At 39.4% G+C, this 27453-nt stretch overlaps 1 protein-coding gene across 1 annotated transcript; it reads left to right on the forward strand.

Annotated features, from left to right (window-relative positions):
• The first annotated feature begins 929 nt into the window (after positions 1–929).
• On the forward strand, positions 930–25612 carry LOC306869990 (dnaJ homolog subfamily B member 5-like). Its single transcript, XM_079416992.1, has 4 exons — positions 930–997; positions 2603–2858; positions 5338–5978; positions 22022–25612. The coding sequence occupies exons 2-4, from the start codon at positions 2648–2650 to the stop codon at positions 22253–22255; spliced, it is 1086 nt and encodes a 361-aa protein (XP_079273118.1). The 5' UTR covers positions 930–997; positions 2603–2647; the 3' UTR covers positions 22256–25612.
• The last annotated feature ends 1841 nt before the right edge of the window (positions 25613–27453 follow it).

The following is a 27453-nucleotide window of genomic DNA, read 5'->3' on the forward strand; positions in this document are numbered from 1 at the left end:
AGTGACTCAGAACCTCCCACAGGTGACTACTTAAGTGCAGTGACTTAACAGTCTTTTAACCCCTTATGTGCAGTATGAGAAGATGCCTCTGAGTTAAAACTCCCTCCTTAGAAAAATGTCTAATAATAAAATATTCAAATTATAGTTCATCCAAGAAAATTCTGTCATCATTTATCCTCCTGCAATTTTTTTAAATAATTAAATAATATACAGATGTATAATATAAAAATCTATGCCCAATTCATGGAGCACTGCATAACATGGATTGACTTCAGTGTAAATATTAGTTTTAGAAACATCCAGAAACTGTAAAATAGGCAGCTAATATAGATTTACACAGTTCAAAAGGTACCGAGTAAAATCTAATGGTGTCTTAGATGTTGACTTGTATAATAGCCTTCCTCAATAGAGTGTACACAAAGCAGGCTGAATGTAGAAATTCCTTTAGACTGTGCAGTGACCTTAGAGGAGTAAGATTCCAGACATCAGTGGAGAGTTTGTCCCCTGCCGTGTTCATGTAAAGCCTGATCCAGGGCCAGACAGCTGTAGCGATCCCACTTAGTCCCATGACTGGGTTCTGTATGAGTGAAGAGCACATTCTGGGAAATTAAGAGGGGCATAAGCAACAGAAATCACAGATACTGCATTATGTGACTATATGCATCCACTCTCTACCTTTCTCAAAATCGAAGTTTTCATTTGTCACATACACAATGTTTCTCCAAGTTAAAAGTACACTCACGAACACACACAATAATGTAAAATACATTTGTCTAATATTGTGTGTAGGCTACTTTCTATATTTTTTTATTTTATTGTAAACACATGCACTTCGTCAGATATCTAAAATGCACCCCTAAAAGTCAGTTATGATTTTGGAGGTGGACTGGAGTGATTTATACGGGGCGGGTCATATGTAAATTCGGGGCGTGGTTAACGGAATGGAGTAGAATGTCATGCAGCTCTAACCCAGACAGCTAAAGGATACTTTGATACGGTAAGCTCAGTTTTCAGTTTTGTATACCTTAGAAAAAACAACTGGAACACACACGTGCATGCAATTGACAGTCTTTATGCTTTCCCGTAAGATTTTAAAGGCTATAGTCTGTTTTTAAAAGCGGTCTTGAGCAGCTCACCGAGAATTTATATAAAAAACGTTGATTTTCAATTAATAGTAATTATATTGATACGATAACTTACTATACCCTAATCAGCATAAGGCTTTTGAAGTTGTATGGTAATCTTTACTTTTATAAATGTGCGTGTCTCTGCCTGCTGCTTAGACAGCTCAGAAGGTTTTGAGACACAGCCGGTATTGATTTAATCTCTGCTTGCGTCTAATTTAAGGATGTTGTTTAATCGCACCCTGGTGTGCCCATTCTGCAGAGAGCCTATACCTTTATAGCTGTTCGTTGGTGCAGACGCAGATAATCCAAAAATCTGTTTTATGCGAAGAATACATAAAGAGGTCAGTCAGTCAGATATCACTCAGTCACGTTCATTTTTCATCGGTGGTCACCATGACATCATTAAATACCGGAGAGGAATACCGGGAGACCTTCGAGGTTTTGATGTAGTGATGAGGATTTCCTGTCGGATGCGGCAAACCGGCATCATTGTTCTGCAGATAATATCCTAACCGGTGAGCTTTAGTGAACATCGTCGTGTTCTTGTCGAATAACGTTACAGTGAATGCGGTTGTGTATATTTTAAACAGAGCCGCTTTTAGTCAAACGGAAAAGAGATACAAGCCTAAATGCAAGATGACATTGTTTTAAATTTATGTTTGTTTGTGTGTAAACGGAAATTGCTCTGTATAATATGCTGCAGCTGAACATCAAGTCTTTGTTAGTGTTTCTCGCGCGGTCTGCTCAGATGATCAGGATCTGTTCTCAGCTCAATCCATACAGTTTTATTTCAAATACATGTTGATATCGACGCTGTGCTACACTGAAATCTTTCTTGGCCACTAGGAGATAATTGTAGAATATTGCAGTGTTTTATTTTTGTCTACTGCCTCTCTCGTAAGAATATCGTGATTGCAGCAAAAGCTCTAGGCGCAAGTAGATATTATAAGAGCAGAAGTGCTGCTGTTTTATAACAGCACGGATGAAATGCCATGGGTAGAAATTGTGAGTTTGATATTACTTGATAGATAGATAAATAAATAAGGAATTAATATCAAGTAATTTAAAAACACAAATTGGCCAATTAATTAGCATATTTCTGCCCCGGCCTTCAATAAAAAATAGTTCCAAAAGAAGAGACAAGCGAAACGTCGAGCTTCACCGCGTTAACGCAGAGAGAGAGATCCGGAGTGGAGGAGGCACATAAGTGGAGCGACAGAGTTCCTTTGAGTTCAGAGCGTTTTGTAATTATTCGGCTGTAGATCCACTTCTGGTTTTACATTTCACACTTTCGAGTGCGAAACCCACTCTGAGCGTTCAAGGAGCAGGAGAAACACAAACACAATCGCTTCCGGACTCGTTCTGCAATAATAAAAATATTTTTTTATGTTGACTTAAAAAAAAAATCAATATAACCTGAATGCATTTTTATTACTTTATTGTTTATCTTGCTTGTTTTCATCGTTGTTTTGTAGAAATTGTTGGTGGTTCTGGAAGGACTCTATCTGTAAATCAAAGCCATGGGGAAGGATTACTATAAGATCCTTGGCATAACTTCAGGCTCTAATGAGGATGAAATCAAAAAGGCCTACAGAAGGATGGCCCTAAAGTTCCATCCAGACAAAAACAAGGATCCCAATGCTGAAGAGAAGTTTAAAGAGATAGCAGAGGCTTATGAGGTTCTGAGTGACCCAAAGAAGAGAGTCATCTATGACCAATACGGCGAAGATGGTAAGTATGGTTAGGTCCATGTACAGAAGAACCACTGCCAAACATCTCAGAGCTTTATCAGATTGTATGACTCATTCTTAGGCCATAATTAATTTTCTAGGAAACTATAATTTGATAATCAGTATGTAGCCAGTTCTCTGTTCATTTATGGATTTGGACACACTAAACTTTAAAGCTTTTCACACTGTGCTTAATCCTGGATTATTTTTTTAAACCTGGGTAGATGAACATTTCACTCATGTCATTTGAAGTGGTTTAGCAATATATAGTAGCCTGGGTTTTAGGAATATATAGTGTGAAATGCCGGATTATGAATACATTGAGTAGTGTGAAATATGAAACACGATAACCTGGGAGTAAATTTTCCCAGGGTTTAAAATGACCCGGGCTTAATTTTTACAAGTGTGAACAGCCCTATTAAGTGTCTATCCAGTAGTGGAATATAATTGGTGTTATATTCATATTTACAGTCTAAAATAGTGCATAATACCCCAATATATCTTTTGTAAGAAAACAATACATGCTAATAATAATAAACCAGACAGTTCTGTTTATACCAGATAGGACAACCCTTAAAAGGATCTTTGTCATTTCTCACGTGGCTAGACCACTCTTCTTTATACACTGTCAAAGTAGCTTTACCACCTCTGCTTTTTCCTGACAATCAAAATAACTCCCTCACACTGCAACATGATGCAGAAGCGTTCTCTGACAGATGCAAGGACTATAAACATGGCACTTTTCCAAAATAAGAAAAAAGTCGGTTGAAACAAAGAAGGATTTCAAATGTTCCCACTTGTGCCAACTCCAGGCTAGATGCCAAACTAAGCATCTTTACACTGAGTACACCTGCCAATTCCGCCTTTACTAATGTTACTCATGAATTTCGCAAGGAATCCCTTTATGTTTTTAGAGTATTGCATCCGTTCTTTCTGTGCACTGTTGTTCCATTTTTCTTGAAAAAAGAGCCAATGGGTACAGTCAAAATGCTGTTGCATCAGCAAGCTAATATGGCTCTATTAACACAGATTCACGCTGATGTATTATGTTTTTAATTTTGTATTATAAGATATAGGCCTATGAATCTGTTATTCCCAAATGACCCACTTTAATAACCATCCCCTCATTAGTTGTTTTGGCCTGAGGAGTTCATTGAAGTTGCAAAGAATGAGGTGGAAACATGTTTTATAAGGTGTCCGCATTAAGTAGGCAGACTGAAGAGCTGAAGATGTGAAGTTGGAAGATGAGTCAGCTTGTGTCCTGATCGTTAGAAGGAGTGCATTTGTTACAAGCCATCAATCACCCACCATTACGCATGGGTGTTAATGGTTTTTTAACAGAACTGAAAAGCACAAAATAAATGATTGTTTAATCCTAACTGACCTGCTCTTTCTGTACTTCTATTTTTGCGAATAAGATAGTTTTGCAGTGAACCTCAAAACACAGTTCAGACAACAGAGCTTTAAGAGCACTTACACACCATGCTGTGGTCTTCCACTCAGTATCATCACTTGCCCAGGATTTGTACTGCATGTTCTTGCCAAAATTTTAATTTTTTTTTCAGAACCAGGCCACGAGAAGCCAGCTAAGGGACAATAATAGAAATGAAGTAGCCTGCTTGTTTAAAATCGTATTTCTGTTCTTTGTCCAGCAGTCTGAATTTGTAACCAAACTGAGCGGGGGTGGAGAAAAGAAACCGAGAAAGACTTGGCAGGTCTTCTGTTGAGCTTTACACCTCAAAATGGTGATGTGTGAGCAGTTGCAGACTAAATCAAATGCTATTCCATGCTACGTCATGCTGTAGGCTAGCACTTGATAATTATCTAGCAGGAGTTTAGAATTAACATCTCAGTTGCAATTTTTTGTAGGGCTGTTATAATAATTCAAATTGTTTTTCTGTTTTCACTAAACAAATAGAAATAGCTGTCATAGAGGTGTTAAACTTTTTGGCTGTTTGTAATACCATGAAGTAGACTGTCCTCTTAGTAGTGGTAGAGGGTATGAGTGAAATAATCATCTTGGAGTTGGCATCCATTGGTACAGGTTAACAGGTCCAACTAAGCTGTGTCAATGTACATGCTTCTTTTAGGAAAAAATGTCATTGTATATTGAGGAATCTACACTTATGCAGTCTTGAATTCCTAAAATATTGTATGCAGTAGGCCATATAGTTAGAAGTCATCCTATTTTAGGTAACATTTTCATAGAAAGTGGCTTAGGTTTTATCAGTGTCAAGCAGAATTGACTTTTCAAGGCAACCACTGTCCTAAATCTACTTTTCTCGCACAGCTGTGCAGACTTACTAAGTCGGTGATGCCCTTAATATGGCTCCATCAATCCTTAGTGTACTTATGAGATGACATAAAGTTAAACTTTTTAACTGAAACTGTCACAGAAGATGGAATTAAGCAGAACTTAAAATAACTTTGTAAATACAGAAAACCTTGATGCATTGTTCCTCATGTGTATTTCCATCCAGGTTTGAAAACAGGTGGCACAGGCTCATCTAGTGGACAAGGGACTACATATCACTACACCTTCCATGGGGATCCACATGCCACCTTTGCTTCTTTCTTTGGAGGCTCCAACCCCTTCGATATATTTTTTGGCTCTGGGCGGCAACGGGGAACCACCAATGGCTCTAATGACCATGGTGGCGATCATGACATGGACATTGACATGGATGGAGATGATGATCCTTTCAGTTCCTTTAGCCACTTTGGCTTCAATGGTATCAACGGTTTTCATCATGGTGGAGGTCGAAGACATCGTAATGAGCCCCTTCATGGTGGCCGGAGGAAAGTACAGGACCCTCCAGTGGTACATGAGCTTAAAGTGTCTCTAGAGGAGATCTTCCATGGATGTACCAAGCGGATGCGAATCACTCGCCGAAGACTGAACCCAGATGGAAGGACAATGAGGACAGAGGACAAGATCCTTAACATTGTCATCAAGAGAGGCTGGAAGGAAGGGACCAAGATCACCTTCCCCAAAGAGGGTGATGAGACACCTGAGAACATTCCTGCTGATATTGCATTTGTGCTCAAAGACAAAGGGCACCCACTCTTGAAAAGAGATGGATCCAACATCATTTACACAGCAAAGATTGGTCTTAAGGAGGTATGTGTTCTTCATCATTCAGTTTTTTAGGTTTCAGAATCAGAATGAGCCAGGTATGTTTACACATATTATTAATTTGCTTTAGTGACAGAAGCTCCACAGTGCAACAGAATGATAGTGGCAAGACAAGACACCGATAATAAAAAGAATAATATACAAATATACAAAACAGACAATGTGCAAAAAAGCAAAACCACAATATAAAAAATAGACTATTTAGTATGTACAGGTATGTTAGGTGCAAATTTGAAATGTAAATAAGTATGTGTTAAATAAATAAATGTATAATAGTGTTGTGTGTTCCATGTTTATTGTCAAGTGTTCATGAGGTGGATTGCCTGAAACTGTGCCTGGCCGTTCTGGTGCTCAGTGCTCTGTAGCGTCAACCAGATGGCAACAGTTCAATGAGGGAGTTTGCTGGATGTGAGGGGTCCAGAGTGATTTTGCTAGCCCTTTTGCTCACTCTGGATAAGTACAGTTCCTGGAGAGTGGGGACTGGGGAGGGTTGTACCAGTGATTCACTCAGCAGTCCGATGTACTGTAGTCTTCTGAGGTCAGATTTGGTAGCTGAGCTGAACCAGGCAGTTATTGAAGTGCAGAGGACAGCTCCTGTGGCAGGTTGAACTTCCTCAGCTGGCGAAGGAAGTACAGCCTCTGCTGGGCCTTTTTCACAATGGAGCGATGTGAGTGTCCCACTTCAGGTCCTGAGAGATGATGGTTCCCAGGAATCTGAATGACTCCACTGTTGTTACAGTGTCATCTATGATGGTGAGTGGGGGGAGAGCAGGGTGTTACCATCCACTACCATCTCCACTGTTTTGAGCGTGTTGAGCTTCAGGTTGTTAAGACTGCACCAGTCATGTTTCCACCATGTATTTTCACCCACAATTGTCATTGGCCAGAAAAAAACTAATAGTCACGTTTTTGCACCTGTGTGCTTTTGCCCATTCTTTCTTGACATTCCCTGACTGGCCATCAAAGCAGACTGGGTTGTTTTATCAGTTGGCTTCTGTAGCCCAAGAATAGACAGACCTAGACTTAGATTAGACAGGTTTACTGCAATCTCAACACCAGACCGCCCTTTGTGCCCTCATTTACATGGACTTACAAAGTAAATGAATGGGCTTCATTTGGTATCAACCCCACCGAGTCCAAAATAAGTGCTGACCTTGTTAACCTGCACAGCTGCTAAATTTGCCTGCATTATTCTACCCATACAAACCATTGTTGGTTTTATTGTCCTGCATTATCTGTCTACAATTTCATTATGAAACATATTATTATTGCATAACATTATAATGTTTATATGATATACCTGTACTGAACATGCCCAGTGTTAATCTACCATAGCTATAGGACTTGATAGGACACATCTTGTCTGGTGACTGTAGAGTCCCTCCATGGCTCAACGTCATTGCTGATTTACTCTCTCTCCCACTTCAGTGTGAGAGCACAGGAATGTCATGGTGCAGTGTCATACGCCAAAGCAGAGTCTTCGCTTTGAAAAAGCGAGTTGAACTCGCCTAGTAGAGTTGAACTATGCAGATAAAATTGTCATGTGACTGAACCAATTGTGTTTTTTCAGGTTTCACATGGAATGTACATTTGCCTGAAATTAGAAAACTTTTACTGATAATATCATTTGCTTGTTTGTACACAATTAACAAGCTGCTGAAAAACATAATTGTAATCGAAAAGTTAGATTTCAATACATTTGTGAATTGTATTTCTGTTGTATGGGCTGAGGGGATTCAGTAAAGCACCGAAAATTCTGCATGAAGTCATCAAACACTGAAACATGATGCATTTTTAAATCAAACTAATAATTTCAATATGTAGTTGATGTCGCCTGGATATAATGGGATTTTCATGGGCTGAACCACTGAGGATAATAACTACAGTCTACAGTAACTGCATATATTTCTGTTTGTCTAGTGGCCTAGAAAAGCACTGTCAGTTAACACTTTATAGTGACAGATCAGCAGAAATAGCCTTAATTTCAGTCTTGAGTGACCATGATGTGTTTCAGAGCACCACTTTCTTGTCATATTCTTACTTTTGACAACTTTTACCTTGGCACCTCAGCCAGAGCAGGCAGCTGTTTTAAACAAAGTGTCTGTAAGATTTCCAGCTCTACAGCAAAAACAGCATTTTGGCCTTTTAAATATGTGAAACATAGATTTAAATATCTGAAAACTTCTTCGGTGCCTGCCTATTTTAACTGTCTGCTAATCGTTTCTGAGATGTTTTCAGGTCAGTGATTTACTTTTAAAGGTCTCGCTCATTAAATGTCCAGAATGAAACCTGATAAGTAGCAGTGAACATCACAAACTGTTTTGCCATCTGGTACCATCTCATGCATACTGATGGCAACTTGCCCCACAAATTTTCATCTGCCTGTTTATTGTAGACACATTCAGAGGACAGATTTAGCATGCATCTAGACTGTTCTCAGGGGCACATTGTCTTCATTTCAATATCATTTTTCACTTTTAGTGGAACCCCAAGGCATTGCTTTAATTAGAGCTCAGAGTTTCTTTAATTGCCTGCTAGTAATGACCATGGGTTTGTACAAGAGCGAGGCAGCTATAAGGTCCTTGTCTGATGGTAATTTCCAAACCCATTTACCAAGTAATTACTCCGCAGCAGTACTAAAGAACCCTAGCAGTGGTGCTGAGGAAACACTGGGCCACATGATGCTATCTGTATGATAATGCTGGATTATTCAAGACAGCTCTGAATGTGATCTTGCATCAGTAAAGTTAATTTGTTAATGTGAGCACAGTGTCTTAAAGATGCATTCAGTAGTTCTTTAGTTAATGTTAGCATCACTGTTCCTCGTAAGTACTAATAGCACAATGGTGGTAGACGCTGCACTGCCATCTATCAGTGTGGATCAGTATGATCAGTATGAGTTTTATGTAAATTACACTGATACTAATTTTAGAGAGCAATCTACATAATAATCAATTTCACTACCTGTCCAACAAAAAATAGATGCAATTTAGCCATTACTACTCAGGATTTTCTATGTAATCAAATCATTCCACCTTGTTTATGAGCATTTTGTTATCTTTGGTCATACAGGTATTGATTCACCCGTTGTCTCTGCAGGTAAAACATGAGAAATTGCTTTTCCCATTGCTAAACTACACTACTGCCAGCGCAGGGATTGCATTTTGTGAAACACAGCACCATTAGGCTAATTTCAAAACTTTTATAGAAAACTATTGAGTACAGTTTTCATGTCATGTTCATTATTCAAATGACTCTTCATAAAAATTTACTTACAGCATTTTAAGCACCATTTTAGCACCAAACTACTGAAATCAGCTTTAATATGTGTGAACATGTGACATACACTGTGCGGAGCAGAAGTTATCAAAATACAGTTGTCAGTCCTATGAAATCCTAAATACAGCTCTGTTCTTACATATTTTGATTATGAAAGAGTGACAAAGAGTGATAGTTGCAGTCGATTATCTACTTGTCTGTGTCTATCACTCTTTGTCACTCTGTTCTTACATATTTTGATTATGAAAGAGTGACAAAGAGTGATAGTTGCAGTCGATTATCTACTTGTCTGTGTCGCCATTGACACACTTATTGCATGATCTGCTTGCTTAGTGGGACCAGAACTTATTTTATTTTCAATCTCCTTTAACAAGTCTTAGTTTAATTCTGCAGCAGTTCTGACATGAAGTTTGGTTGTTTAATTCTAGTTGCTGTTTGGGAAACATCATCGTTAGCCAGAGTTGAGGAGATGCCTGTCAACTTGTCATGGTCAACTGTTTTGTGAGAGTATCACATACTCCCTTCTTTCCATTAATCCCACGGCTCCCATCCCCCCAGCCCACACTGCTGCTGTCTGTAGGAAGGAGCTGATGTCATTGCGAACACATTTTCTCATCCCTTGAGGCAGCTGCTAAGCAGAGCTGTCTGGCAATATTTGTGCTTGGGATTCACAGAAAGTTCATGAAAAGCTTTTCCAGCATAAGCTCACATGCAATAACTCCAGGCTCTTCACTACACACAGCTAAACTTTAATCTTTAAGTCTTGAATTTAGCCATTTCATGTTTAATATAGCCTACTTAAAGGAATAGTTTACCCAAAAATATTAATTGTCATCATTTACTCCCTCTGAAGTTGTTACAACCCTGTCGGATTATCTTTTCTCTGTTGAACATAAATGAAGATATTTTAAAGAATGTGAGTAACCAAACTGGTCCGCATGTTCTGATGGTTCAGATGTCTACATGGTCACTGACTTCCATTGAAGAAAAAATACTATGGCAGAAAAAAAAAAATCATACCAGTCTGGAACAACTGAAGGGAGAATAAATGAAGCTCTATTGGAAGATAAAAATTAACTAAAGTTATATGATGTTCCAGAAGTGAGACCCTATTGCAGTGATCCTCAAATCTGGCTAGCGAGATCCACTTTCCTGTAGAGTTTAGCTCCAACCCTGATCAAACTCACCTACCTGTGATTTTCTAATGATCCTGAAGTCATTGATTAGCATGCTCAGGTGTGTTTGATTAGGGTTAGAGGTAAACTCTGCAGGAAAGTGGATCTTGCGAGCCAGATTTGACTATCCCTGTCTTATTGTAATTGTTAGAATGGTCAAGGATCAGCGATCTCCAAGTAAAGCCGGGCATACACTGTGCGATTTCAGCAAGGTATCAACTCGCACTGTATGAGAAGATCGCATGCGATGTAAAGCCAAAGCTCACGATTTATGTGCTCACATTATACGGTCCGATTGTCGAGCGTGATTTATGTTGCTCACGCTATAAAAGCTTTGCTTCAATTGTGCGATATATCCCCACGAGGGGCGACCAAAATTTCTGACATGTCACAGAAAATCGCAATGTTTCCCCGGCCTAAAACTGATTGTACAGACCAAACCGTAAGTCGTGGAAACTTGAAACTTGGAGGGATGGTAGTACTCACACACCGCCTACAGCGTGACCAAGGCTCGCCCCAACCAGATTTGCTCATGAGCTGGCAAAATTTTCGGGTATTTCACATTTTTTTAAAAACCTACTTTTGCAAACTAGTCCTAGGTTTTTCACCCGATCGGAACCAAACCAGCACAGAAAGATTCTCGGGAGAGTGAATATCAATAATTATCAAAAAAAGTTAAACTTTGACTCACCGTCGCAAAGGGGCGCCAAAACGTTCGAAAGGGGCAGGGCCACTTTTAGTAAAATGCCTATAACTCCTGAACAGAATGACATATCTTTGCCAAACTCAGAACACTTATGTAAGAGCTCAATCTGAGGTCACAGGAAAAAAATCGTGGAGTTTGGCCACTTAGTGGCGCTATAAGAGGGAAAAATCACAAAAATGGCTATAACTGTGCAGCCGTTTGTCCTATCAACATGAAAATCGATCTTGGACCAAAGTGCGACAAGTGTCTACAAGGACATTTGCGTATCTCAAAAATCATGACCGCCATTGGCTGACAAAGTTTGAGCACCTGTTTGACAGGGTCACCAGTGGCCGATCGGAACGAAGCTCGGTGGGCCTGTTCAACTCACGGCCCCAAAGGTCTGAGAGAAATTTGAAAGAAATCGGCCACTGGGGGGGGGCGATATCACATTTATCAAATGCGTAAACGATTGTACATTGCACATACGCACGATATTCGTATCTTACGATAGAACTCCTCATTCCAGACAACTTTGTCTCTACAACCACTGCTGTCAATCTAATCATTTGTTAAATGATTGAGAAGATGTATAAAAAACCTACTTTTGCAAACTAGTTCTAGTTTTCGCTCAATCTGGAAAAAAACACTGCAGTACAATTCTCTGGACTCTCTAGGCCAATAATTATAAAAAAAAAATAGAAATTTGCCCTTTGGGAATCTATACCTTTCTATAATGGAAAGTGCAACAAATCTGTTAACCTTATCGTACTGTAAGGTTATATGAACCAGTGAAGTCAAGAGTATGCCTCTCACTAGTGTCTAAAACTAATATCACAATTTCTTTATCTAGTCTTGCTTCAGATTCCATGTGATTTTCGTTTATTCATTTAGCAGATGGTTTTATTCAAAGCGACCTACAAATCAAGTCAAGTCAAGTCTGCTTTATTGTCAATTCTTCCACACGTACGGCACATACATACAGAGAATTGAAATTGCGTTACTCTCAGACCCTTGGTGCATACAGTTAACATTAAACACTGACAGTAGACGTTCAAATACGGATAAATATAGTTTAAACATATGTACATACAACTATACAGATATACAAATGAGGACATTGTAGAAAAATAAAAAAGAGAGAAAGTGGCATAAGGCACATGGCAGAATAGATAGAGTGCAAACCAGTTAAATAAATTAAAACTGTGCAGATATATGTGTAGTGCAAGAAGAGCTTATCAGTCTGTTAAAGTGACAAGAGAACAGTCTTTTATCAGACTATCCGAAGAGGTAGTTTGCAGTCAATGCTGGATGAGGTAGTGATCAGTCCAATGCTGCACAAGTGACAGGTGCTCGTGTAACCGGTGTAATCTGCGTTGTGTTTTTGTTTTGGATGGAATGACCACACGGACATCAGCTGACAGTTCGATTCTTCTTTTAATCTGATAAGACACAAAATTATGTATACGGTGTGAATTCGCCCTTTTCCCCTTTCTCTCCCATGCAGAGACAATGCAGAAAGGGCAGAGGAAGAGACATTCAGACAATGGAATTATTTTAACAACATTAGTAACAAAACAGCATACCTGATAAGACACAAAATTATGTATACGGTGTGAATTCGCCCTTTTCCCCTTTCTGTAACATGAATGTAAATTGCAGTGTAATCAGCACGTGCTTCAAGTTCACATTGGACAGAAAACTGATCAAACTTGATGGAAATATGAAAATAATCAAATATACAGGTAAAATAATGTCACAGATATGATCCAAATGACAAATTTAAGTACAAAAGTAATTCAAAAGAAAAAGATGTAATTAGATTGATCAGAGCTCATTAGGAACCCACCTCTCCCATGCAGAGACAATGCAGAAAGGGAAGAGGAGGTGCAAAGACAGGAAATTAGTTTCAACATTGCAGTCAGAAATTTAAAGGGGCAGGTGCACACACACAGACAGGCATATCAGGTACACATTTGAACATTTTGTGTAATTCTAAATACACATGAACACAATACTTTCTGTACCTGTTACATTCACCCCCCTAGAATAACACAAAATTGTGAGAACACAGGAAAACCTCTGTACACTGGTCATAAGAATTACATGGTCCACACTCTAAACAATCAGTGAAGACAGTCAGCGTCAAAAGCCACCCAATGAAAGGATAAAAATGTTTTGAAATTGGCCAAATTTCATCACATTCTATAGACTTTATCAAGGTGCCCATTACACCTCGTACACTTAGACCACATACTCAATTAAGGCAAGTTTCACTTTGAAAAAGAAAAAAAAACTAAAAAGCAAGTTCCGAAAACTGCATGTACTTCGAGTCACAGTTTAAAGTTAAACATGAATTACAGTTGACCTAGAATCCAAACCAAACAGGGTTTCAAGTTGAACCATAGATTCAATAAGTCTACATACTGGTTTGATAACTCTCCCAAACCTGGTAGAGTAACGATCGGCTGTATTTAAATCAGCTACAGGACCTTGCATTACAGGTATACTGCCATAGACAGGATTTTGGGGAGAAGGATCAGCACCAGCACCAGCCACAGTATTGCCATCAGCCGCTGGCACAGTAAGAGGAGGATTTGGCTCCTGTTGGCAGGGCAACTGAGAATGCACCCATGAAGCAGTGCGGTCATCATCACATGTAGCTACATTGGAGATGTTAGACATAGAGTCTGCCTGCAGGAGTTCCTCAGCCCCATTCCGCTCATCATCTGCTGGCTCAATCTCTGCAGTGTTGGAGCAAGCATCTCTGTGGGCCTGGGCAGTTAGACCACCAGAGCGTGTTGGATCAGACTGCAAAGGGGCGCTCCAGGTAAGTGTTCCAGCATCCTCTTGTCCAGAACTATCAGAGTCTGCATCAGGCAAAGGGAGAAAGTTCACTTGCAAAAGAAGATTGCGATGTACTGTTCGCTCATTACCAGCTCTGTCACAGATCCTATACACATGTATGGAAGGCTTTGAGGCAACGACAGTGTATACAACAGGCTCCCATCTGTCAGCAAGTTTCCGCTTCCCTCTACAACCCTTGTTAGCCACAAGCACCTGGTCACCAATGGCTAGAGGAAGACCTTTAACTCTTTTGTTGTACTGGTTGGACTGGTGTTTTTGTTCTTGAACAGAATTCTCCTGCGCCACTGACATAGCAGACTGGAGGTCACTGATGAGCGATTTAACATACTGGTCGTAGTCACACACTGACACGTCCCGCAGAACACTCTGGAACATAAGGTCAACTGGCAACCTTGGTACTCTGCCAAACATTAAGTAAAATGGAGCAAAGCCTGTTGTTTCGTGTGCTGTACAGTTGTACACAAACGTCATGGTCTGTACCAACTGCGGCCACTTCTGCTTAGGTCTAGGTGGAAGGGACCTCAGCATGTTACCTAATGTCCTATTGAATCTTTCGGTACCACCGTTCCCCATTGGGTGGTAGGGAGTAGTTCTAGACTTGTCAACGCCAGCCAGTTCAAGAAGCTCAGCGATCAGATCACTCTCAAATGAAGCCCCCTGGTCAGAATGGATGCGTTGGGGAAATCCATAGACACAGAAGAAGCCATCCCACAGTTTCTTGGCTACCGTTTTTGCTGTTTGGTCTTGACACGGAAATGCATGTGCCAGCTTTGTGAAGTGATCTGTGATTACTAAAACATCCACAGATTTGTTGTGGCGATCCTCAGCAGACCAATAGTCGATGCAAACAAGCTCCAGAGGGGCTGTGGTTTTAATACTCTCCAAGACGGCTCTTGCTGCAGGCTCTGGAGTTTTGCTGAAGACACACCTGGGACACTTCTTCACATAATCACTCACATCATGCTCCATATCAAGCCAGAAAAACCTCTGACGGGCCAAAGACAAAGTGCGTGGCTGCCCTTGATGACCAGCCAGGTCATGAACGCCAGAAAGTGCTTGACATCTCAAGGATTCGGGCAAAATGAACTGAAATCTCTTGTGCTTGGTGAGCGGGTCTTTAATAGCTCTGTACAGGATTCCATTGAGCACTGAAAGTTTGTCCCACTGCTTCAGAAACCGCAACACATACAGGTTTTCATTGGTACGTTCACGTCTTGATGGTCTTCGCCTTCTATCAACATAATAACACACTCTGGCAATGACTGGGTCTTTGTGCTGATGTTCTCGTAAGTCGGACAGGGAAAGGGAATGAAACACTTCGTCACCGCTGATCAAAGAGTTAAGATGTTCTGTGAATGATGCTGCTCTACATTCAGTTCCTGCTTCCCATTCATCACAGGAGGACAGAACTGAGGACACGTCATCGGCAGACAATGATGTATGCAGCCCAGCATCAAGTGGACCTGATCTTAATGTTTGTGGTTGGCAGGTAAGTCGGAACACTTCTTGCACACTTCCATCCTCAACACTGTGTACTTGTCTCAACAGTTCAGAATAGGGCTCTGACAGAAGCCGCTGACTTACTGGCCAGACAAATGGATCCCTACTGAGCGCGTCTGCCACCACGTTGAGTTTCCCAGGAACATATTTGATCTTAAAAGAGTATGGAGCAAGTTTCGAGACCCAGCGCTGCTCACATGCATCCAATTTCGGCTTGGTCATAATGTATGTAAGCGGATTATTATCCGTCCACACGGTGAACTCGTGGCCTTTAAGCCAGTGACTGAACTTGTCACACACAGCCCACTTAAGAGCCAAGAATTCTAATCTGTGTGCAGGATATTTTCTTTGACTGCGGTTCAATGCCTTGCTAGCAAACGCTATTGGTCTCGCCTTGTCTTCACCAGCAGGTATCTGAGAGAGTACGGCGCCTAAGCCGTCTAATGAAGCGTCAGTACAGAGCAGGAATGGACGTTCAAAATCTGGATGAGCCAGCACCACACTATCGACAAGGGCCCTTTTGAGTTCTTCAAAGGCCAAGTCACAGTCCGGGGTCCAGTCCTGAGATGTCAACTCCCTAAAAGTGCCTGCTCTCTTACGACTACCAGCACCTTTCACTGAACGTTTCAGGCCAGCCGTCAGATTGAATAAGGGTCTGGCGATACGAGAACAAATCGGAATAAAGGCTTGATAGTACAGGACCATACCGAGAAATGATCTGAGTTTTTTCTTCGAAGGCGTGGTTCCATCTTCCTTCATTAGATCCTCCTTTCGAAAAGCAGAGATGACTTTCACTTTCTCCTCATCAACTGAAACACCAGTACCATCTATCACATGGCCCAGAAACTTTACAGATTTCCTCAGAAAGTGACACTTTTTAGGAGCAAGCTTCAGGTTGCTGGATCTCAATCGAGTAAACACTATCTCCAAGCGCCTCAATGCCTCCTGTTCAGATGGAGCGAAGACCAACAAGTCATCAAGGTAACAGAGAAGACTGGAAAAGTTAAGGTCACCGAAAATACTGAGCATCATGCGCATAAAAGACGCAGGGCTATTGCAAAGGCCCTGAGGGAGACGATTATACTCGTATAACCCCATTGGTGTTGTGAAAGCAGTGTATCGTCGGTCAGACTCATGGAGTGGGATGTTGTAAAATCCTGAAGTTAAGTCCATGGTGCTGAAAAAGGCATTACCTCCTAAGGCTGCAAGACAGTCTGCTTGATGTGGTAAAGGGTGGGCATCTTTGACTGTTTTAGCATTGAGCCAGCGGAAATCAGTACAAACCCTCAGATTACCATCTTTTTTCCAGACCATCACTAAAGGCGATGCATACTCACTGACAGACTTGCTGATTATGCCTTTCTCCTCCATCTCTGACAACACTTCTCTCAGATTTTGGTAGTGGGCAGGAGGGATGCGGCGATAGGGAAGACGGAATGGGCGCTCGTCATAAAGATGTATTCTGTGCACAAAATCCTTTGCCTCTCCACAATCCAGTTTATCCTTGGAGAAAACATCGTGGTAAGACACAATGAGAGCTGCAAGTTTTCTCTTCCACATCTCGGGAACTTCACATCCATCAATGTCGACGTCCTTCAGACCATAGTCTTTCAGCAACTGCACGGGATCAGCGGGCGAGGCAGTTTGAAGGGGATCTGAATTAGCTAGGTCACGATGGGTTCTACTCAATCCCTGCGTGACAGCGAGGTCTTCGACAGCTAGACAGGGAGAAACGTCAGCCAGTTTAGAGTTGCGGCGAAGTGTCACTGATGTTGGATTAGGGTTCAATATCTTCATTGGCACCCATCGATCACCCCACATAGGTGTTACTACTCGTCCAACAAGAATGTTTTTAGGTGCTGAACGTGCAGTGGTTGGCTCAACAATCACAGTGCTTCCGGGGGAAACAGGGACGTTTGTGGGCAATTTCCCCCAAACAAGATACTCATGTCTGGGAAGCAGAGTGACCGCCTGACAGAGTTTCACAGTACCAAGTTTATCAGGCTGCTGAGGGCCAGGCCATCGGGAGATGCAGCTCAGAAGCTCGAGGAATTGTTCACACTCAGGATTACGGTTACTACAGGAAACAAGTTCCCAGTACTTGTCATGAGATTTCATCTTCTGTAGAATGCACTTGATCACATTGCTTCCAATTATGAACTCGTCTCTTTGTCCAGGCACTACAAGAGTCGGAACGACAAACTTAAATCCATAGACTTCAATCTCCAAGTCGTATGTACACTTTGGCTGAATTGTAAGGCCACCACAGCCAACCAGGATTACATTACTTGGAATTGCTTGAGGATGTGGAAGAATACCATCAGCTTGCAGCTTGGACTCACACTCTTCACTAAGCGTGCAAGACATACTACCAGAATCCAGTAACCCCTTTAAAGTGTAACGGCCACTAACTGTCACAGGAACATAAAACAACTCACTTGCCCCATCAATTCTCTGAGACCCCACATATAAAACAGTTTTGTCTTCAGGCAATGACTTGCAGCTGTTCACTAAAACATTTTGTATATCTGCTGCTTCTGTGAGGGAAGTTTCATTGAAATTGCCCATGCTACCCCTCTCATCACATGGGCTATTCAGTTTAACTGAGCAGTATCTGAGGGAGTCGCAGGGCATGCTGCTTTGGGACAGTCACTCTTAAAGTGGCCAGGACTGAGACAGTGACGACACAGCCTGTGACGTCTACAATGGGAGTACGTAGTGTGGTCCTTGGATCTACAGACCCTACATGCAGAGCCTAAGTTGGTCTTGAAGTTTGAAGTTTTGTCTGCATGAACCTGACTGGGTGAAGACAAAGAGGCAGTGCACAATGACAGGACTCTATCCATCATGCCAACCATGTGTTGAAGACTGGTGTCTGGAGAGAATGGAACAGCATTAGGATTAAGATGACTTACAGGAGGCAGAGACTGGGCTGGCATAGAAGCAGGCTGCTGAGGAGAACTGGACACAGAATTGGGGCATGCCGTAACAGTGCACTGGTTGCAAGCAGACAAAGACATCATGTTCTGTGTCCTCGATGAAATTCTCTTTAGATCTCTCTGATGGCTATCCAACCGCTCCTGGACCTCAGCGGCGCTCCACTTCTCAGCTGGTTTAAACTGAAAAGACATAGCAAGACTTGGGTCTGGACAATGTGAAATGAACATCATGACAGCTTCTGCAGCGGGATCCTCGACACTCTTATTACGTCTGCGCAAGCACTCATCAGCAACATCTATGGCCTTGTTAAGACGTATCCAGTAATCCATGGGACTTTCATCTGATCTTGGGACGGTATTATAGAAGTCAGCCATAGGCATATTAGAGTAAGCCAACTCGCTGAAGTTGCGTTTCAGTATGTCAAACACTGCACTTGGAAGTTCACTGGCATTCAGTTCAGGGCGGCTTCGTAGAGACACCTTGACAACATCTCTCGCTTTTCCAGCCAGTCTGCTCATGATGAGATCAGAAACATCAGTTTGCGGTTTGCATTTCATTCTGGTTAAATAACCGCACATCATATCCTCCCATTCATGGACAGTAAAAGAATCACTCTTATCGCCCCTGAAGAATGGCGGAGGTGTTGATTCTTGCTGAACTATCACCTTCAGACTAGAAGCATCAATACACTCACTGGAGTGCTGAGACTGGCAAGGAGGATTAGGCTGTACTGGGCTGGGGCGCAACATTAAGGCTGGCTGAAATACTCTGCCCTATTTTCTGAGCCAAATCTGAAATTATGCTCCCTAATGTCTCGGAAGAAATGACACGTTCGGTATCTGGGCGTGTGACTGGGGTGGAGCTAGCCGTTGGACCTACAGAAGCACCGATCGCTGAATCAACTGTGTGCATATAGTCAAGACCCACATTAGCTAATGCTCTCCCTCTCCCATAACAATGAGATTTAACTTCAGACATCCTTCTGTTGTGATAAATTTCAGGCCCACCGCCCCTGCTCATTGGAAAAGTTACATTAGATTGTTTTGTAGGGCTGAAATCGTCATCACCAATATCTTCAAACATGTCTCAAAAGCAAAGTAAGCACAGAAAATATGAACAATTACTACAAATTAATATACCTTAAACAGCAACACCTTAACTGATTCACAAATGTTCATATATATTTAATATAAGTCCCAGGAAATTTGAAATCAGACCCAACTAAGACAATTATCAGGATGAATAGTTCAAAGAAAATGTTCTTGTCTCACTTCTTGAGTATTTTCCAAGTTAATTAGTCACGATTTCAAATTTAAAATGCATCAACAGTCAATCATAATATACTGTTCAGATAAAGGATACGATGCTCGAATGCACTGAAGCGTCCCGCGGTCCTTGTTACACAGTCTCTCTCGATTAACACGCATCAATGAAGAAGGTTTCCCGGAGAGAAAAGTAATTGACCAGAAAGTCAAAGAAACTCTTTACCGTTCCTTTAAATTGAAACAGACTGACCCGCGATGTCACGCGCTGTTTGTCTCACACACACGCCCTTCCCATCCGTGAGCACGAAGCCGCTGCGAGCGATGGCGGCCAGGAAACCCGGGAGAGGAGATCGGCGAAGCCGGCGAGTCGTCACGCAACCACGGTGATCTGCGAAGCGCTGATCTGAAGATCCGAAATGGTCACGGCACCACGTGTAACCGGTGTAATCTGCGTTGTGTTTTTGTTTTGGATGGAATGACCACACGGACATCAGCTGACAGTTCGATTCTTCTTTTAATCTGATAAGACACAAAATTATGTATACGGTGTGAATTCGCCCTTTTCCCCTTTCTCTCCCATGCAGAGACAATGCAGAAAGGGCAGAGGAAGAGACATTCAGACAATGGAATTATTTTAACAACATTAGTAACAAAACAGCATACCTGATAAGACACAAAATTATGTATACGGTGTGAATTCGCCCTTTTCCCCTTTCTGTAACATGAATGTAAATTGCAGTGTAATCAGCACGTGCTTCAAGTTCACATTGGACAGAAAACTGATCAAACTTGATGGAAATATGAAAATAATCAAATATACAGGTAAAATAATGTCACAGATATGATCCAAATGACAAATTTAAGTACAAAAGTAATTCAAAAGAAAAAGATGTAATTAGATTGATCAGAGCTCATTAGGAACCCACCTCTCCCATGCAGAGACAATGCAGAAAGGGAAGAGGAGGTGCAAAGACAGGAAATTAGTTTCAACATTGCAGTCAGAAATTTAAAGGGGCAGGTGCACACACACAGACAGGCATATCAGGTACACATTTGAACATTTTGTGTAATTCTAAATACACATGAACACAATACTTTCTGTACCTGTTACACTGGTCACAGTTTTTTTTTTTTTTTTAGTAATGAGGACATTACTATGGTGTTATTATGGTTTGCTTATTTTGACAATTTGAAAATCTGTTGAAGTAATATAATTTTAGTTCCATCGCAATTTATTTCCTCAGCTGATTTTTCAGTTGCTTCATTAGTCCTGTGAAATGAGAGCAGTGGCCAAAATGAGCTTTCTGTGCACTCAGCTACCCCTTCTGTGAAATAATACACACACACACACACGCACTTGGACATCCCCACATGCTTTCCCACATTTACACAATCCAAGTCCAAACTTCACAGCTCTTGCTTGAAGTTTTTAATCAAATGATTAATAGAATTGTTTATATATTTTTTCTATTTTTACTCTCTACATGAATAATCATAAATCTATTTTAACTTTATGTAGACTGGAGGTCAAAAAGTTTGAATAATTGGGAACAGTGCTGCTTAATATTTTTTTTTGTGGAAATCATGTACACTACCATTCAACAGTTTGAAGTAAAAAAAAGAAGAAAACAAATGAATACTTTTATTAAGCAAGGATGCATTATATGGATCTTTTTTTTTTTTTTTTTTTTTTTTTTTGAACACCAAATCAGCATATTAAAATGAGTTATTTTAAATTGTATTAATATTTCAATATTGCTCTTTTTACTGTATTTTACATCATGATGGTGTTTTGTATTCATGTGTGTGACATTGTGCACCTTCTATATAGTAGTATTTAGTATTTACCTCAGCGTATGGAAAAGCTACTTATGATGAATGTTGATGTATCATGTGGCTTTCTCTTTACCATCAGTGTTTTAAACCTGGTTTTGCAGGCTGTATGTTGTAAAGTAAAACAAATGTTTGGGAAATTTGGTATATTAACATTTCAGTTAATGTTTTTTTTAATTCAATTCAAGTTCAATCTGTAAAACTTAAAATATTGCTATGTATTTTCTACAGTAAAGTTCTGGCAACCACAACTGCCAGTTTTTACCATAAATTTCACCTATTTTTTTAGACAGCGTACTGTATATACACACATTTATATACTTACTATTTCACATGAATATATACTGTACATGTACTCCCTGTGCCTGTAACATCATAGAGGCATCTTACACTAGGTCTCTATGTCACCATGTAGAGTTTGTGCTTAAGTGTTGAAATACCATCAACGGCTCTCGCACTGACTTCACTTTGTTTTTTATATAGGCATTGTGTGGCTGTACGGTGAACATTCCCACCATTGACAACCGAGCGATCACATTGCCCTGCAACGATATCATCAAACCAGGCACAATCAAGAGACTGCGTGGAGAAGGCCTACCTTTCCCAAAAAATCCATCTCAACGCGGTGATTTGATAGTGGAGTTCCAGGTGCGCTTCCCAGACAGAATACCACCCCAGTCCAGAGAGATCATCAAACAGCACCTACCACAGTCTTAGAGGAAGTTCAGTGGATTCACTTTATGGTTACATTTTTCAAACACACCGTTTTCCCTAAAAATACAGACGCTGAATTCGAAGAGGGACAAATATGTCGTAAGGACCAGAGGCTCATTTGATATTTTGTTACAGTTTTACCTAATTTATTATAACTTTCTCTGAACATGTGGAATGCTGATTTTTGGGGATTTTGAAGTAGTTTGTGTTTATGCCGAGGCTCATGACTTTCAACCATGATTTAATTTTTTTAAATAATTTTCCCTTAATGGTTTTTATTGTCTTCTACCAACATTTTGAAGGCAAACACTTACAAGAAAGACAGAATGACTGATTTGTTGGATGGAAGGTTAATATTTTTGGTGCAATGATGGATACGAGGATAATCCAACAACATCTGACTATTTATTCTGGATTTTAATCTGTGTTATTTTGTAGCAGATTAAATTTCCTTCCCTTGTAATAATCGATAATCTCATTTTAAATGGAGTGGTCTATGTAAGACCTCTACAGTGTTGGATATTTCTGGATTTTTAGGATTTTTGAGCACCAGCAGAGCCATTTGGTAACTATTTGATATATTTCCACTCCCTCACGCATCTCAACAGTCTACAGGTGCTTTCTGGTAGTTCTTGAAGTATCAGGTACTGACATTTATGGTGATGTGATTACTGGATTTTTGAGGTCACAGAAATGTTGAGTGCCTTAATGTGGCTTAAACCAGCTATTTTAGTTTTATTAGCGAAGACCTTAGGCTATTGTTGAAAAATACTATAAACAGATTAATTTGCCATTTCTGTACCCAAAAACAATGTATGGCAGTAACCATGATTAAAGGGATAGTTTACCCAAAAAGGATAAATTGTAAGGAGGTATACATGAGTTAGCTAGCAGAATGTCTAGGCTGTTTTTCCAAACAATGAAAAGTAGATGATGACTTTGACTGTGAAGCTAAAAAAGCTTAAATATACTATATCCTAAAGTGGAAGAAAGTCTTTTCTCTCTCTCTCTCTTTCTCTCTCTCTCTTTCTCTCTCAATCTCTCTCTCTCTCTCTCTCTCTCTCTCTCTCTCTCTCTCTCTCTCTCTCTCTCTCTCTCACTCTCACTCTCACTCTCTCTCACTTTTAATTTGACAAGGTGCAAAGGGAAAAAACCCCCGATAAAAATATCACCATAGGCAATATCTTTTATAGACAAGTTTTATTATAGGTTAAATATCTGACACATCACATGGCTCATACAAAAACAAAAATCTTATGTACACAACATTTTATGACTTGGTCTGGCAAATCGTTCTTGCTGACAGTTTTGATTGATTGATTGAAGCGTTTATTTCGAACATGTAAATAAATATAGTAAAACAAAACAATACAACACAATACAAAATAATTTAACCTATACATGTCCAAAAAGGGGTAGGAAGAAGCATAATGTTATTTAATCCTACCCCTTCTCCACTCCATGTTGATAATAATAATCAATAACAATAATCATCAAATCAACTTCATGGTAACAATAATCAATAACAATAATCATCAACTTAACTTCATCTCATCCTTGTCTTAATACACTCTTTTGACTTTCCTACATATGTTTACAGTAAATATACAAACAAAACCCAAATGAAAACTATGGCTAAATAATCTGTATGAACACCTAATCAGATCCGTTCTTCCTCCTGATACATTCTGAGAACCATACGTTTATACTGCTTTTTAAACTGGGTCACACTTAGGCATTGCTTGAGCACTAGACTTAGTCTGTTCCACAATTTCACTCCACATACAGAAATACAAGAGCTTCTTAATGTTGTACGAACATAAAGATGCTTAAAATTACACTCTCTCCTAAGATTATATCTCTCTTCTCCATTAAGGAACAATTTTTGAATATTGCCAGGGAGTAAATTATTTTTTGCTTAATACATTATTTGTGCTGTTTGAAAATGAACCAAATCAATGAAGTTTAATATCTTTGATTTTAAAAATAATGAATTTGTATGATCTCAATAACCAATTTTATGAATTAGCCATATTGCTCTTTTTTTGCAACGTAGATGATGTTAATAATCTGCATTTATATGTATTGCCGCAAACCTCTGGGCAATAATTTAAATATGGTAATATTAATGCACTATAAAGAATGTAGAGTGATTTGTGGTCCAGAACATGCTTTGCCTTATTCAGTACTGAGATATTTCTAGACAATTTATTATGTAAATGATTTATGTGAGAGTTCCAACTTATCTATTATCACCCCAAGAAATGTATTTTAATTGACCCTTTCTATGTCCACACCATCTATCTGTATCTGAACTTGTGTACTCTTTTTACTGTTTCCAAATAACACACATTTAGTTTTATTAACATTTAATGATAATTTATTTAAATCAAACCACCTTTTTAATTTACTCATTTCTAAAGTAATAGTCTCTAATAATTCTTTTAAATCCCCCAGAACATAAAATGTTTGTATCATCTGCGAACAAAACTAACTTTACTAATTTTGATACTTTACAAATATCATTTATATAAAGCAAAAATAAATAATAGTTCTTCATTATTTTATTAACTGCAAGAAGGAAAATTTCAGTGAATAACAAATTCTTTGAATAATAAATTCTGGTCTGTTCCAGTGTCAGGTTCTGTCAAAGTTCGTCAGCTGTAATCACAAATCACTTTCATTGTATGAAAATGAACAGCCTAAATAACACATTTTGTGTTACGTGCAAAAACTTCATTTGAGCAACATATGGGCAACATCATTTTTAAAAAATGATTGAGGAGGGATAGCTATTGGAAAATGCTCATTCATTTACTTCACTATACACACCACCCCACACATTAAAAGAAACCCTAACATCCTCCGAAGTGCAGCATGACAGTCTCAGTTGCAGTAAACTGAAAAGCCCATTTTTAATCCAATATGAGAAGATGAAAGTGAGAACTGTGATGTTAAAAGTTTTTCTTTTTTGAAATGCAGGTCTTCATTGTTCAATAAGCACAGCTATAGCTTTTTTTTATGAAGTTAAGAGGGAATTGTTTTTTGAACAGCTTTTTACTACAACAGTTTCAGTATACTGTATTTCACACTTTTAAATGTGTGCAATGTGAAATAATTAGCAATAGTTAAATGCAGCTCCCTGCACCCAATGGGAGGATAAATCAATGCAAAATGCAAGTGCTGTGTTTGTTTCCTGTGATTCAGAGAGAATCGGGCCTTGAAGAGAGTGTGTGAAGTACTATTGAACTCTATCATTTTACAGTACACTTACAGTATACATTTTTGGTGCTTTGTGAATAATTTATGAGAACACGAAATAAACCAATAGTCTTGCCTGAAAAGAAAATAATAAGGATCACTTTGTTTCAGACTGAATGAAATGTACAGTAGACAGCAGACTGGCGGCTGTCCAAATGAGATGACAACGCTGGGCACACAAGGTAACCAAAATTTGAATCAGAATATTGACTCCAAAGATCCGTACTGGAGTTTTAAATTATATTTCAATATAATCTTTGGGGCGAAACATGTGCTTTTATCTATTTAAAGTACATTATGTAAAGTCTGCGTGACATGAATGGAGAACAATTTCATTATGTGGATAAGTCTGACAAATGGCTCATGCCACATCACTTGACTCAGAAATGATTCTCATCCCTCCTCTGAAATTAACTGGTGAATCAGACCATTCTCAGTAACCAGGAGCATTTGACTCAACTTCCCTTCAATCATTCAAAAAGCATTATTTCACAAGGTAAATTTACTAATGGTGAGGAAGACCTAATCAGATCCGTTCTTCCTCCTGATACATTCTGAGAACCATACGTTTATACTGCTTTTTAAACTGGGTCACACTTAGGCATTGCTTGAGCACTAGACTAGTCTGTTCCACAATTTCACTCCACATACAGAAATACAAGAGCTTCTTAATGTTGTACGAACATAAAGATGCTTAAAATTACACTCTCTCCTAAGATTATATCTCTCTTCTCCATTAAGGAACAATTTTTGAATATTGCCAGGGAGTAAATTATTTTTTGCTTAATACATTATTTGTGCTGTTTGAAAATGAACCAAATCAATGAATTTTAATATCTTTGATTTTAAAAATAATGAATTTGTATGATCTCAATAACCAATTTTATGAATTAGCCATATTGCTCTTTTTTTGCAACGTAGATAATGTTAATAATCTGCATTTATATGTATTGCCGCAAATCTATTATCTATTCAAAGTACATTATGTAAAGTCTGCGTGACATGAATGGAGAACAATTTCATTATGTGGATAAGTCTGACAAATGGCTCATGCCACATCACTTGACTCAGAAATGATTCTCATCCCTCCTCTGAAATTAACTGGTTCAATCATTCAAAAAGCATTATTTCACAAGGTAAATTTACTAATGGTGTTAATTCAATTATTTATTTATGAAGTACAATGTCGCATTGATGGTTTTATTTCTGACGAAGTATAAAATCTTTTAGAGATCATGAAAAATAACAAAAAATGTCATGGTTCACTGCATGCCTTGATGGGTCTGATTATCTGTGTCACATAGACATGGCAGCTCCATTAACTGCACTGCATTCCTCTAATGGATCTGCCACTGACTATATGATCTGAGAAATTAGCACTGACGTTCCACTCGCTTCTCTCTGGTTCATACTGTGCACATAAATGAGCTGACCAGGGATTGACCCTAGGATATTTTGGATCATATAGGCATGTATAGATACATCAAACTCACACACTAGAAGCGTTTGAAAATCAGACAAAAAGACAAAGTTACAAGTCTGTGTACTCAACAGCTTTGACAAGAATAGTAACTACAATCCCAAAAAGCACTGTAAATATTACGCATGAGTATTTACATAAATTGAAATAATAAAAGGTATCATGAACTGCCTTTGTTTTTTATTATACTGTTCTCTGAGGTCCACTTGTGTTAAGATTTTTACACCAAAACACGCTCTGTTTGAATAACCGTGGCAGATTGTAGACTCAGTAAATGCCCACTGCTATGATTGGATAACCGTTGTGTATGTTTGACAGCCTATGTACTTCACAGATGGACACTGCTGTGATTTAGGTTAAAAACATAATACTCAGTACATATCAAACAATCTGTAATAACAGACAAAGCAATAGTGATCACGTGATAAAAAAAGTATGTGGTGCGGATCCAATTGGATCC

Source organism: Barbus barbus (genome assembly GCF_936440315.1).
Source record: "Barbus barbus genome assembly, chromosome: 5".
Classification (NCBI taxonomy): domain Eukaryota; kingdom Metazoa; phylum Chordata; class Actinopteri; order Cypriniformes; family Cyprinidae; genus Barbus; species Barbus barbus.